This window comes from Eucyclogobius newberryi, unplaced genomic scaffold (assembly GCF_026437365.1).
Source record: "Eucyclogobius newberryi isolate DKJ021-1_F unplaced genomic scaffold, fEucNew1.0.hap1 SCAF_1, whole genome shotgun sequence".
Lineage (NCBI taxonomy): Eukaryota > Metazoa > Chordata > Actinopteri > Gobiiformes > Gobiidae > Eucyclogobius > Eucyclogobius newberryi.
In genome coordinates, this window is record NW_027315723.1 from 20,532,400 (window position 1) to 20,547,869 (window position 15,470).

A 15,470-nucleotide genomic window follows, 5' to 3' on the forward strand; every position below is an offset into this window, starting at 1 on the left:
TGACTTCCGACTTGCCCACGCGCGGATCCTCTTAGCGTGCGCATTGTTCCCGTCCGCGCGCACACACACACACACACACACACACAGAGAGAGAAGAGGGGGGCTTTATTTAGGCTCGCGTCGCGTTGCATCGTCCGGAGAGAGTGGCGTCGCGCGTGCGGGAAGGAGGAAGGGACGCGATCCGGCGGAGCCCCGTCACCGCCGGTCCCCATGAACATACCGAGGTCCAATCCTATCAGCATTTCACGTTATGGCCGCACGCGACACAAAAGCGCGCACGACTTCGAGGACGCGTCGTCTTGCCTGAGGAGCGCGGAGAGCTTCAGCCCCAACCTCGGATCGCCCAGCCCGCCCGAGACCCCGGACGCGTCCCACTGCATCTCGCGCGTCGGGGACTACCTCCTGCTGGAGCCGCTGGAGGGGGACCACGTCTTCCGGGCCGCCCACCTGCACAGCGGGGAAGAGCTCGTATGTAAAGTGAGTGAGAGTGAGCCCTCCTCCCCCCCTCCCCCTCCCACCACACACGATCCCGTTACGCGACTGTACGTGGCGTGTTTTTGTGGAGGGACTGCGATGATGAAGATGAATAACGCGACAAACGTGCGCCATTTATGCTCTGGGAATGTGCAGAATGTGTAATAAGCACGTGCACAATATTCGGTGTATGAAGTTATAATATTCGGTGTATGAAGTTATATTTGGCTCTGCTGCTGCTGCTGCTGCTGCTGCTGCTGCTGCTGCTGCTGCTGCTGCTGCTGCTGCTGCTGCTGCTGCTGCTGCTGCTGCTGCTGCTGCTGCTGCTGCTGCTGCTGCTGCTGCTGCTGCTGCTGCTGCATACAATACAATACAATACAATGCAATGCAATGCAATACAATACAATACAATGCAATACAATACAATGCAATACAATACAATACAATAGATGAGCTGCCAGGGATGACACTGATTATTTTAGTAGTCGACTAGTTAATTATTGCACATTAAGCCTTTTTAAATACATTTTTAATCAAGTGGAGGTTGGGAAACAGGGGCTCAACGCTTCTAGATGGATGATATTCAGGGATTAAGTGAATTGTTGCTGAAAGATAGTTGGTTAGTTTTTGGACATTTTGAGTTATTAATGCCGCTGTCTTCTTTATAAAAAGGTGTTTTCATGTGTGTTTTAAAGTCTGTATGGTCCAGGTCACGATGACAGAATACAGCTACTATAAGTCGTCGTGGCCTTGCATACAAATGTGAGGCATTAAGCCAATAAAAGCAGATGTTCCACACGGATTGTTGCTGAATGGTTTGTTTCCGTCTGCAGTCCCTGAAATGCCACACGCTTTTATGCAGCCAAAATACATTAAATACTTTAGAACGATATTCCATTCAAGAAATGATGCAATATGCAGTAGCCGAGAGAGGCCTGTTTTCAATGTCCCCTCCTGCCTCACGAAGTACTTGTCTTTACAAGTACTAAAACATGGACTAAACCAGGGACTAAACCAGGGACTAAACCAGGGACTAAACCAGGGACTAAACCAGGGACTAAACCAGGGACTAAACCAGGGACTAAACCAGGGACTAAACCAGGGACTAAACTAGGGACTAAACCAGGGACTAAACCAGGACTAAACTAGGGATTAAACTAGGGATTAAACTAGTGACTAAACCAGGGACTAAACCAGGGACTAAACCAGGGACTAAACCAGGGACTAAACTAGGGACTAAACTAGGGACTAAACCAGGGACTAAACCAGGGACTAAACCAGGGACTAAACTAGGGACTAAACTAGGGACTAAACCAGGGACTAAACCAGGGACTAAACTAGGGACTAAACCAGTGACTAAACCAGTGACTAAACCAGTGACTAAACCAGTGACTAAACCAGGGACTAAACCAGGGACTAAACCAGGGACTAAACTAGTGACTAAACCAGGGATTAGTCCCTGGACTAGTCCAGGGACTAATCCCTGACCACTAAACTAGACCACTAAACTGTAAGAGCAATAACAATGTTTTCCCTTCGTACTGATTGATCGATCACTCAAATGTTTTTATTCAATTCCAGTTTGTCTTGACTCAAATCATGAACTCTGCCCCAAGCCATGTCATTTTACTGACCTTTTATTACTGATTAGCCTTGTAGCAATTAAAAAAACAAAACACCCAAACTGATCATTGACTCATTAACTTAATCTCGATTTTGAATAATAACAATAGCACGGCCGTTCACCCTAACCAAGACTGTAATGAAGCTGCAGAAGCGGCTCCACTCGATTTCTCTTGCGCTTTTTAATAATTACTCAGATTGTAAATAGAGCGCTGGCACAGGAGCCCAGTGGAAAGAGTGAATGGGGCGAGAGGCGCGCCGCGTGGTTTGGGTTGCATGATGTAACGCTGACAAAGGAGTGAGTAACCCGGGCCGCCAGCGCTCGCCAGCTCCTCTTCTGGTTTACACATTAAGTCCCTTTTTTGCAGTGCATTTACCCAGCGCGCGGCAGGACGTGACATTTAGGTCTCCGCGCAGGAAATAAAACCTTAAATTAGCTTAAATAAAAACAAATATTGATCAAGTTACATTGCCATTTGAGGCCAACAGTGCGGCGGATTATGATTGTTGTAGTAGTCGACTTGTCAGTGGTCAAAAGGTTTACATATGATGTAGATAAAGTGTGATTTTGATGAAAACTACAAAGAGCCTTTTGACATTTTGATGTAATGTCACTGTCCTAGTTATGAAAAGGTCTTTTTGTGCGTGTTTTAGACTCGGATAACTATTAGAATGATCAAGATACGACTGCTTTTATGTGTTTTAATTCTTTTTTTTTTATTTTACTCTAGAAAACCAATGCAATTTTGTGTTTATTTGCTTGACAGATTTCCAGATTTGAATTTTCAGTTGTTTTCTCTATCGTCACGACCTCAATTGACCATAAACAATCGATTAAGTGTGCAATTGACTGACTTTAACGCTGCTCGTTAAGGCCGCGGGGTCTCGTTTTAGCTTGGACTTTCACAAACCCTCCTGACTTTATTTGTGACGCTTCTTGCCTTTTTTAATACAACGATTTTCAACGTAAAGTTTGACAAAGCCCTCCGCTAAACCGTCCAAACTCAAAACACGGATTATTACTTACTCGGCTGATCGTTTTTGTCAAGTCGGACGCCTCAATTGTAATCGCAGATGTTGTATTTATGAACTGCATTGACGTTACCAAGGGGAAATACCGTTTGGAAGCTGAAAATGCACATAAACCTGGGCGAAACGGAGCCGGAGAGTCTTTGTGTTGACTGTAAAGCGCCTCACCTGAACTAGAAGGTAAATTGGAGGTTACTATGGAAACAAAAAGGCAACGCCGACCCCAGGCTTCCGTGCAACAACTTTAATCTGTGACAAAACGCGTAAAACTATTTTTACAAAAGCATATCGACGGTTTGCACGCTCTGGCTTTTCTCCGCAAACTAAATGGAAAATACTCTGTTCCATTATTTTTTTTCCGGCACCCCGAAACTCTGACCTCAAGACGACCACTTAACGAGATGATTGCCTCCCCATAAATCATGGTTCAGCCTCAGATTTGGGGTCTGGAAGGTTTTTGGGAAGGCAAAAGTTCAGTATTGGATTCACTGCATGCAATAAAGACGCACTTTAAACGTGTCCCGGAGCAGAAACGTTCGGGTTGAAACTGACAAACTAGTGCGAGAATCACATGTTTCGCAGCGTGTTTGTAGCGGGGCTGAAACGAGTCGATTAAATGTGACTAATGTCTCAATAAGGCAAAGGTCAACTGCTTTTGTAATCTAATAATGTGTTAAAAAGACTGAAGACTCTGCACAAAATATACTTGACACTGTTTTGACAAATTAACAATGAAATAATGACTGATAGTGATACTGATTGTGAGAAATAATACATGTTTTATTAATATTAGTCCTAATTAGTGCCAACCAGGTCTGAACCAGGACTAAACCAGGTTAAAAACGGGTCTAAAGCAGAATTAAACAAGGACTAAACCATACTAGTGCTAACCCAGAATGAAACCAGCAAATGCAACAAAGATTTTTATAATATTTATTTTTATATTTGGAAGATGGGCCGGATTAAATCGCCTGAAGTGCATGATTTGGCCCGCGAGTCTGCTGTTGTCCCAGAGTGTTTGATGAGGAACCTTTTTGTTGACTGTAAATACTCTAAAAGCGTCACCTCGTCCATATTGAGTAAATAGTTGTTTATGGTTGTTGTGTTTGTGATGGTCTAACTTTTGCTTTGCGTTGGTGCTTCTTTATCCGGAAACATTAACAATTAAAGAACGAGGTCTTTAACGATTAATAACTGAAAAATATGGATTAAATAGACGCCTACGAAACTACTTTAAAAAAAATAAATAAAAAAAAAGCCACATTATTTACTCAAAATGTCAATTATTTAAGTTTTTATTTTTTAACTCTATTTATATTTATTTGGTTGATAATATATTTAAAAAACAGTCGGTTACTTGAACTATCGTTAGTTGCAGCCATCAAGAATAAGAACGCTAAAATATCTGCTTCTAAATTATACACAAATCACGTGCAGTGCTTAACATATTTACAGAGGGCGCTAAACAACATGTTTTAGCTTTAACACTCGGGACGTCACAATTGCAAATGTTAGTGTGACGATTATGTTGACAAAAAACATCACTATTTAACAATTTTTGTGAGGAAAACAGTGTGAAATCTTTAATCCTCGTCATCTAACATGTCACTGTTCCCAAAGTTTGTGACCGGCTTTACCAAATTAAACTTTCTGATGGATAAAATAAAGTTAAATATGACAAAAACAACCAGATAAAATAAGTTCTTTACATTTAGGTGTATTTTTTGGACAATGAATTGAACTAAACGTACTTAATTTTGCTTCTAAAATGGTCACGGTTGTTATTTTTCAGTTCTTACGATCATATTGTGCCCTGAATAATCACTATTATCGATTCACCTGATCACCGTGACGTCCCTGTAGCGTAGCATTAGCCGTTACCCGAGCTCCTCTAACGTCCCGCCCTTTCCGTCCCGCCCGCAGGTCTTCGACGTCGGCCGCTACCAGGAGTCTCTGGCGGCCTACTTCGCCCTGGGACAGCACCAGCACATCAACCAGATCCTGGAGGTCCTTCTGGGCGAGACCCGGGCGTACGTGTTCTTCGAGCGGAGCCACGGCGACATGCACTCGTTTGTACGCACCTGCAAGAAGCTGCCGGAGGACGAGGCCGCGCGACTCTTCTGCCAGATCGTGTCGGCCGTAGCGCACTGCCACGACAACGGACTGGTCCTGCGAGACCTAAAACTCAGAAAGTTCGTCTTCAAGAACGAGGAGAGGTGAGTTTCTGGACGTGAGCGCACCGGTGCAGGAAATCCCCTTTTTGAAATCGGTTTAACGCATCATTTTATTGCAGGTGAAATCGTTGTTGTTGCCTCCATTTTCCTTTTCAATACTGTATTTTCCAGAATATAAATCGCACCAGCCAAAAAAAAATATAAAAATATATATAAGTCCCACTGGAGTATAAGTCGCATTTTTGGGGGAAATTTACAACGAACTGTGGTTAGTGTCTGGTATGTTAACGTAACATTACACCGACGTAACATATGAACAGTTATTCAGATAACTATAGCATAAAGAACATGCTAACAAGTTTACCAAAGCATCAGTTTTACCCCAAATCACTAAATCCATTGAATTCTTCTTCCTCTGTGTCACTTCTTCTACTTCCGGATTTGTGGAGTTGTTTAGAAGTTCAGATTATTCTTCTGCGTCGCTTAGAGCCTAGAGCGCCCTCTTGTGGTGTGAAAATAACAAATAATATCACATAAGTCGCTCAGAAGTCGCACCTCGGCCAAAACAATAAAAAAAAAGGTGCAACTTATAGTCCGTAGAATACGGTAATTACTTTTTGACGTTTACAAAAGTAGAAACTAACGACTTGTTTCTATTGCACAGTGAGACTTTTTAAACACATTTTAACCAAATAAGGTTATTGTGACTGAAGGCTTCTAGAGTCAGAATATTTACGGATCAAGTGAATTATTGCTGAAATTCGGAACTGGTTTATTCTTGATAGTTCAGATAATGATAATCAAAACACTATTGTTTACTTTATTAATAGTTGAAACCCAATATTGAACTATAAGAAGCACATTGCACACGACATCTATACAAAAGTGTAGTTCAGCTCAGTTTACACCAGGGGGCAGAAGATTGGACTGTGGCGGGACCCTTAGTCTTCTCTTTTTGAACACTGTTGGAATGGACTTTGGGTCAAATGCACACTTCTGTAAACCCCGGCTAAAGCTATGAAAAGGGTGCGACTTATAGTCCGGAAAATACGGTATAATAAACTAGGGATGAAGCAATATCAAAGAAGGAATTTCACAGAATTGACCAAGCTGTAGTAAAAAATACATAAAAAGTGCCATTTTCTGTTCTTCCCATCGTCTTTTCGCTCACTATTCCTCTATTTACATGAACTCCAAACATCTGAAAGCAAAAGTCGGGTAAACGCGACGTAAACATCAACATAAACCAGTTTAACATTTCCCTTTTACCTCCTTAAACTGTCGATTGAACTAAAATGACTGACTGCAGCGATGGCCACGACTGTCATCGTATCCCGTCCTTACGTTTATTTGCGACCTGAACAAACGCCATTATCGCTCGAACAAACAACCTCGACTTCCGCTTTGAACCGTTTTGGCACAGGACGTTGCACTTTGCACGCACTCGTTAGCGCGGCGCGGTAAGGCTCTGCACAGGCCCCTGCTCGGCGGACGCTGTGGCTGGAGCGGCGCATCCTCCTCATCAGCTGTGTCTGTGCGGTAACGTTCAGTATAGTCCCCCTCGTACGTGACACGTCGATCGTCGCCTGTGGGGGTCCGACGTTCACGGGCGGTTGCGTTCGCCTCTGGGCCGTGGGAAGGGGTAGGTTTATAGTTTAAACGCAGTCAAACGTTTGTATGTTGAGGTTTTCCACTGCAAAACGCCGTGATGTGAACTGTGCAGGGAAATGTTCAAGTGCACTGCCCCCCGGTGGTGGAGAGGGGCAACTGCGCTTTGCTTGGCGTTCTGTTGCTGGAAATAAAAACGTCAAAAGTTTTTTTAATGCAGCTTTTACGTTTAATGGTTCAGTATTAGTCAGTCCAGAACAGTTAAAACAATACATGTATATTTTTTGCATAATTATGGGTGTCGAGATTATGAGGTTAATTGCTAATTGTGATTCTAATATTTTTTTGAAATTATATTTGACATTTTTAGACGAAAAATAAAAACTAATTTAATTCAATTTATATAATGTTTTTGTTACTAAATTAGCTTAGTATTAAATTCAAATAAATTTGACAATTTTTGAAGCAAAATGAAGTCCTTTGCTGCTCAGGCTTTCCTTATAAAAAAAAATAAATAAATCTAAATGTAAAGTGTTTTTTTAATTTTTTTTTTATCTTGCTATCAAATTGATCTTTCAGAAAGTTTGATTTCATAAAGCAGGTCACATGTCGAGGTAAGACAGACGGAATAGGTTGGATTTTATCGTAGTTTTGGTTGTGATGTTGATCATTGCAAAAAATCTTTGAATTACAATATTCATTACACTACAAATCGAAGTTGTGACATCAGAATCAGTTTTATTGCCTGAACAAAATGCACAAATGTCTATAGAAACCTGCTTCGATGATATGAGCAACACGGAATTATGAACCACAACGGCAAAACGTGAACTAACACAAGAAATGCAGAAAACGAGGAGTTATTTGGCTTAATACTGCACACAACATTCACAGTTTTCTTCAGAACAGTGCAGAACTAGCAGTGCAAATGATTATTAAAGTTTTACTACAGCTGAAAAAACAAATCTGCAATGTAATCATAATTGTAATTTTAAGTCTGCAATAATAATAATGTCATCTGCAGAAAACAAAACATCCTGAAGTTTAGACCCTAAAACGCATTATCGAGGCATGTGAATGTGATACTAATGTAAAGCTTGATATTTTACTTTTCCTTCAGTTTGGATCACGCGATGAATCACTAATGAAGTCAAATCTATGCATCGAATTAGCTTTCACAGTACCGTATTTTCCGCATTATAAGGCGCACCTGGATTATAAGGCACACTGTCGTTTTTTGAGAAAATTAAAGGTTTTAAGTGCGTCTTATAGTACGGAAAGTACGGTAGCAAATGCAGCAATAGCTGCAGCAATGGCTGCATTTATTTCGCTAATATGGCATCTTTTCTCAAATGTTAATGCTACTCAATGTTTTCAAATGCGCACTGGGAATCATCTCTACTTTGTAGCGCTTTTTTTTCACTATGAACTATTCACTTTGTATTGACATTTTTGAGAACTTTTTAATCAGAAAGAAAGACATTTTAAAAAATGATAATCGTGACATTTCTTGAAAAAAAGAAAGAAAAACAAATTTTATTCTATTTAATTTTTATTAAAACTAAATTAGCTTTGTGTTCATTAAATGAAAAATAAATGTTTTATTTTCAAAGCAAAATTAGCCTTTCCTCAAAAAAAAAAGTTACATCCAAATGTAAAGTGCTTTTTTATCTTGCTGTCAAATTGTTCTTTCAGAAAGTTCACAAAAGTGCATCAATATTTACAACGTAGCTCTCTTTTTTTGCGCTTTTTTCACTATAAACGATTCACTTTGCATTCCAATTAGGCATATCTTCAGAAGAACATTCCCAGTATTATCTAAATTTGCCCTCCTCTAACTATAATAACCGTCTGCTCCGCGCTCTCACCCTTAGGCCTCTTCACCCTCTCGTTCACCTCTTCTTTTCCGTGTGATGTCATCGTTTGGCTCCGCGGAGTGGAAAGAGAAGTTGAGCCGCCTCGTTCATTCACCGTGACCTTGTGCGCTGGCGTATCACACGAACTGCTCATGGGACCCCCCCACCACCACCACCTCCAGTTAAATAATTGATTCCGGGTAAACGCTAAGAGGGATAGGGCAGGGCTGCGCCGGGTCACCTTTACTATACAGCGCTGTCAGGAATCATCTTTCAGCTGTTCAGTCTCCCGGCTCGCCGCGCAGAGAACCGGATCGCAGGATGAGGTCGCGTTTGAGGCCTCTGGCAGAGATCCAGCCATTGGACAAAGGGGGCTATAGACGGAGTTGGATGTACGAAACCTGGCACGGGTCCCGGGGTCGTTACTATAGCGCAGGGGCTGACGGCGTTTGACGAATGCGCTACGATATTTAGCGATATTTTAATCAGGGCCGCGCAGTTAGTCGCATTTTTTAATTGAGATTCGAGCGTTTGTAAATGTCGTGATCAGCGTGGGTCTTTTTTTAAGTGAGGGGTCCACAGCCACTTCTGTCAAAGAATCTACATCCTTTTTTTTCCCTGTTAAATTGTGATTTTTTTTCTAATGTTTTGTCTCAATCGTTATTAGAGAGAGCTACTTTTACTGAACAATAATGGCAGAGATCGACTCCTTTTCAGTGACTGGAAGCCTTAGATGGGGTCGTTAGATGCCTTTAAAACTTGAAACCATTCTTTTTTTTCATTAGTGCACAAAGTTATTCAAAGTATACATTTACAATAATTAGGCCTTTGATTAATAACATTTAAATGATTCAGCGTCATGTACTTCCTAAATCATTTGGAGAGTATTTCTTAAGGAAGCCTTAACTCACGCCAAAAACAAGAAAAAACTGACCAAAATAATGACCGTATATTGTGATTTTCATGGTGTATTTGTTGGTAATAACGCAATGCAGTAAAGTGTTCAGCTCTTAGTTCGTTAGTTTGTTCTCCTGACCAAAGAAAAGTGAAATTACCTTTTTATGAATGCAGCACGAGGAAGCTCTGCTACTATCAGCGGCCGCACATTTGTCAGAGTCAATCTGCTTTTTTTAATTAGTCATTAGCCGAATATATTTCAACGAGATAAACATTAGCCAGACTTTAATTAGTTGGTGTGTTATAATTGAACGGCTGGTGTGTTTTCAATGTGTCGTGTTTTTGAGTCAATCGTGATTAAAAATGACAAACGACTCGTGTTGATCGAAGTGCAGCACAAACAATTGCAAACGCAGTACAAACTGACACAAATATACGAGTTGTAAATGTTCTCGTCAAACAAAACCTGTTTTTAAAGCCATATTGCCCTTTGTACTCAGTTTTCTCAGGTTTATACTTGCAAAAAATGGCTTTCAGTTTCCCATTGATATAGTGTTTAAAGGGCCTATGACAGGTTTTTGCAATTTTAGGATTTTGACTTTATTTGGTGTATTTATACCTGTTATAAAATTATAACAGATATATATTGCAGTTTTACACCAATTCCAGTCAAGCCGGTATTTGTGGAGAAACAAAATCAGTAGGAAAATTACGTGATATCACACATGGGACACTCATTCCAGTCAAAGTTTATGCAGAATTTACACAAAATAAACAACTTTTTAAACTCTCTAAACATGAATTCAACAAAAATAAAGTCGCTCTCATATATTTTTATTTGTTTTTTGAATGACATTAGATTAGTTTTTGCCCAGTGTTTGCTGGGTAATTTCCTACTGTGATGTCATCAATCACAAACAGGAAATGAAATTATAAACCTAAAAATTCTATTCTGTGATATAATTTGTATAATCTTTTAGCAGAATTCTAAATATATTCATCTTAACTGCATTTTAGTTTAATGAGTCTTTAAACTATATCTTAAAGTATTTAGTAGTGAACTGGTCGAACTATTGTACATTTTTAACTGGATTTAGGCAAACATGCAGATATTTGCTGCTGTATTTATTTTAAAATGTCTTTATAGTCTTTGTAGTTCAGATAAAGATGTTTTTTTCCCTTTTTAATCGTCATATAGTCATGTTGTTTACAATGAATCCTTGCATTTTATCCATACGTCGTTCGAAAAGCCTGAAATTCCCAAAACAAAAGTGGATTTTGCGCCTCTTTTTCTCTTGCTGCGTCTTGTCCGTTGCAAACCGAGCGTTTCCGTCATAATAAACGCAGCCCAGTTTGACCCACATTACAAACGAGTTCCCGTTGTCGTCTTACAGGAGCTTCAAATGTTAGATAAGACGTTTATTTAAAAGACAAATCTGCAGTGTCAGGTCCTCGAGCGGTTTGGCCCGTGGAACTCTCCGATCAGTCGCCCGTAATTGTTCTTCTTTTTTCAATCGCCGAGGCCTTTTTTGGAAGGTCTATTTGCGCTGCGATGTTCCGCGGTCGGGCTTTTATCTCCCGTGAAAGGAACCACAAACTTAAGCCCTCGGCGTTTCGCGCTCCACTTACTCCGATAACCAAACGGGAAAGAATCCGAAACGCTCACGACGTCCGTCGGGCGCGTTTTTTAAGGGTTCGAGTGACTTTGGAGGAGCGTTTCATTTGTCGGATGAGTGCGGTTTTCCAGATGCGAAGGCGTTTGAGAACTCACTATTGTGAACGGTAAATGAATGAAGCCTCAAGCGCCGTGTTGGACGGCTCTGGCGCGCATCATTCCAAAAGCTTTGTTCCTTTTGAATACAGCTGGATATTTACCACAGTATATTCAGAGGAATATAGTTTACGTGCCTCAATATTCATCATGTGTACATTTTCTCGGCCGTGCTTGATCTGGAGTATTTGAGCCGCAGTGACTCATAAATACTTCTAGCTGAAGAGTGTAATTCTGCTACAGTTTTCTACAGTTAGAAAAGAGTTTAGTGAGATAAGGATAAGGTAGTTAGTTATTGTTATTTTGTCTGTAGCGATCTGTCGAAATGTTGTTGTGCTCATTATTTGTCGCCTGTTCGTCAAACAATTAGAGGTGGAAATATGGTGGCTGAAGGCTTCAAAATAGAGAATATGTTCAAATAAAGTCAGAAATTGTTTATTCATTTTAAACATTTTATTTAATAATGTCACTGTTTTTGTATTTAAAAAAATAATTTGTTTTGCATTATTTAGTGTCGGTGTAGATCCAGATAACAATGACTATTATCAAAATATGACATAAAAATAAAAAGTCACTGAATTGTTGCAGCCCTAGTTTGGACGAGACACTGCAACCAATAAATTAAAATGAATGGCAAATATAAAGAATGATCTATTTTAATGTTTCTTTGGTTTTTGCTGATTTTGTTCAAGTGTTTTGTTGCTTCGTCGTACAAAACTTCACATTTGCTGAATGTCCCTCTTCCTTTGTGTGTCGCAGAAACCTGGTGAAGTTGGAAAGCCTGGAGGACACGTACATCCTGGACGGCCTGGACGACTCGCTCTCCGACAAGCACGGCTGCCCCGCCTACGTCAGCCCCGAGATCCTCAACGCCAACGGCAGCTACTCGGGGAAGGCTGCGGACGTGTGGAGCCTGGGCGTCATGCTCTACACCATCCTCGTGGGACGCTACCCCTTCCACGACGTCGAGCCCGGGTCCCTGTTCACCAAAATCCGCCGGGGCCACTTCAACATCCCAGAGACTCTGACTCCCAAGGCCAAATGCCTGATCCGCTCCATCCTGCGGCGCGAGCCCCACGAGCGCCTGACCTCGAGGGAGATCCTGGCGCACCCGTGGTTCGTCGCCGGCGCGGGGCCGATGGGCGCCGCGGGCCACGGCCGGGCGGAGCGGGAGCAGGAGCAAACGGTGCCTGATGTCAACATGGAGGAGGAGCTGGAGCAGTTCTTCAGTTGAGTTCCAACCCGACAAAGCACAATCGGACATCGCCAAGGTCGGCCCCGCCCGCGCTAGCTCACAGCCGGGGCCAAATCCAGTAGTGTAGAGATAGATGGGCATTTGTCACTCTTATAAAAGGTTTTTCCATCTCGTTTTCCTTTCCATCCGTTCATGGAAAACCTCGAGCCTGGTTAGACAAATGTCATTCTAATTGTCGCCTGGCCAAGCGCCTCTGAAAACGAGCGCGTCGCCGGGCACGCAAGTCGCAAACGATGTAGCAATTGTTCTTTTTTTGGATCTGTTCGGTTTAACGTGGTGCTCTTAAAGGTAGATCCATTGGCCATTTCTGACACTATGGAAAGCATGAAGAGACAAAAGACGAGGAAACTCAGCTGACTGACCGCAGCGCCGCACCTTCTTTTCCGTTGACGTTTTCCTTTGGCGTCCACAGACCCTTCTTCTCTTCGTCGACACCTCATCGTTTCGAGTTATATTTTGACGTTTTGTTTCTTTTAAAATCATCATTAACTGTTATTTTCAACTCCTTTTCTCTTCATCCGTTTGTTTTAAAGTTGTTTTCTGTACTATCCAGTTGTGAAAGCTGCCTTCGTCACTCCCACAGTTCCCGGTTCGCCCCGAAACATCGTGCACTTACCGCGTCAGTTCATCCTCGATGAAATTAGCTTCCTCTTATTTAAATGAATTCTTCAGTTGTAGAAACAAAAGAGCAAAAACATTTATTTAAATTGTAACAGTGACATATAAATATATAAAATAAATATATATATATATTTAAATATAAGTACATTGCAGGGTTTTCTTTCCTCGGAGATTCCTTTTCATGGAGATTCCTTTTCATGTAGGCAATATCTCGACACAGGACAGGCCCGTTCTGTCCGACGTTTTTTGTATCCGACTCGTCTGTGCCAGCGGCCCGCGCCCGCTCAAACCCGGCGCGGGCGTTCAGCACTGGCTCCGGGACCTTTCAGTTTTCTATGCCTGCGTTAGGTCCCGCGGACGCTCAGATCGAGCGCAGTGGACATGTTTGTCGTATCTCAATGTTTCTCAAGTTGTTGTTTTTATCTAGTCACGGCATGTGCCCCACGGATGCTATAGCCCCGCCTCTTAGGGGAGGGAGGGAGGGGGGGGGTGGGGGTGCTCGTTTTATAAGAAAAGTTTGACGTAAACATGTTCAACTCGCTACTTTCTGAGTCGCTTTTCAATAATCAAACTTGCTTTCCTGGTTTTGTAGACTGAGCTCGGTTCTTTTTCAGTTGGTGCTGATTTGGTGCTATGTTTAGTCCTTTAGTTTCATGGAGGGGGAGGTGCATGGTGGAATATCTGCCTCACATGTTCTGATTGTACTGTAACAGATTCTTGTGTTTTGTCCAAATTTATTCAATAAATAAATTGTGAACTGCTACTTTCACCGGGCCTTTTGTCTCTTCCTTTACGCCAACCACATGTACTACTGCATCGACGTTTTGATCATGTCAAAGGAAAAGTGAGTTTGGAGTCCAGACCACCTCCGCGTCTTCCTCCCCTCCGTCTCGACCTCTTCATCTGAATGATTACGCGCACGAGAAACGCTGTTGGTCACATGGTTTTCCCGCAGCGCTTTGAGTGGCCTTTAACCGCAGTGTTTGGTGTTCTTAGGCACAGTCTGTGGCTCTTCAGACCGGCCGACCTCTGCTGCTGCTGCTGAAAAGTCGTTTTAGATGTGATGTTTCCCGAGCGCTGGCCTTTGGGTTTGGGTGACCTGGCTCTCCACCTGGCCCCGGGCTCTTGGCCTGCACACTACCATCCTGAGATGCTAGAGGGAATTTTATTTGAAAATTTCACATTTCAGACCTGTTTTTTCTTCTTTTTTTTATAGACATGAAACTTTCAACCTGGTAATAAAAAAATAAGTTAAATCTTCAAATTAAAGATGCACTGTGTAACAACTTGTGGGGTGGTCTGTCGCTTTGCCAAAAATGTTCCACAGTATGGCATTAAACTATTGCATTTATTCAAGTCTGATATTGCAAAACAAATGAAAATCTTGGAAAAACACGTATTACTGTGAGCCACTCCACAGATCTGACCTGTAACTTGGCCTGGTGTCATAATGCCATACAGTGGAACGTTCCAGCCAAAGCAATAAACATTTAGAGATGCTCTAAAACATTGTTATTCTGGAGGTTTAAAGTGCAGATTACAGGTTCACATTTTTTTCTAACTATGACTTTGTTTGGTGGGACAGAACTTGTGGTAAATATTTATCATAATTTTACATGAATCAAGTGGCTGTTTGTGAAGAAAAAGTGGAAGAATGAAAGTTAACAGCAAGTCGAGCTGAGTTCTCGAAACACTCCCTCTGTGATGTCATCAATCAGCGACATTCCATCCAGAAAATACAGACAATTTACAAACAACTGACAACATTTTCTGACAGTTCAAATTGTCATTTAACAAAACAAATATGTTATTTGGTATTAATTGTCAAATCCCTTGTTTACAGTCTGGTTGCTAGGTTACAGTTGTGGAATTACCTCGACCTTTGACACATCTGCTGCTCGACCAAGAAGTAACATTATACACTTTTTAAAAAATAGTCAAACTGGAGAAAAATAGGAAATTTCTTTTGTAAAACATTTAAATTAAATGTGTGCAGCTTTTAATCAACATGCATTTTTATTTATTTTTTTGTTTATTACATAGAGGGATCAATAAATGGCAAAAAAAAAAGTCTATTAAATCTATATTTACATGTGTGTATTTATATATTGATGTTTCAGAATAAGTTGTTTCCATTTACTTTAGTGCTTTAGGTTACTTTA

The 15,470-nt window shown here is 41.4% G+C and overlaps 1 protein-coding gene across 1 annotated transcript; it reads left to right on the plus strand.

Annotated features, from left to right (window-relative positions):
* Positions 1-195: 195 nt before the first annotated feature.
* Positions 196-14,077, plus strand: trib2 (tribbles pseudokinase 2). Its single transcript, XM_072440132.1, has 3 exons — positions 196-477; positions 5,050-5,342; positions 12,192-14,077. The coding sequence occupies exons 1-3, from the start codon at positions 211-213 to the stop codon at positions 12,664-12,666; spliced, it is 1,035 nt and encodes a 344-aa protein (XP_072296233.1). The 5' UTR covers positions 196-210; the 3' UTR covers positions 12,667-14,077.
* The last annotated feature ends 1,393 nt before the right edge of the window (positions 14,078-15,470 follow it).

Excerpts from the sequence above, each read along its gene's own strand:
- trib2 (XM_072440132.1), top strand. The coding sequence starts at position 211 with ATGAACATACCGAGGTCCAATCCTATCAGCATTTCACGTTATGGCCGC. Across the intron at positions 478-5,049 it reads GGGAAGAGCTCGTATGTAAA|GTCTTCGACGTCGGCCGCTA; the intron begins GTGAGTGAGAGT and ends TCCCGCCCGCAG. Across the intron at positions 5,343-12,191 it reads GTCTTCAAGAACGAGGAGAG|AAACCTGGTGAAGTTGGAAA; the intron begins GTGAGTTTCTGG and ends TGTGTGTCGCAG.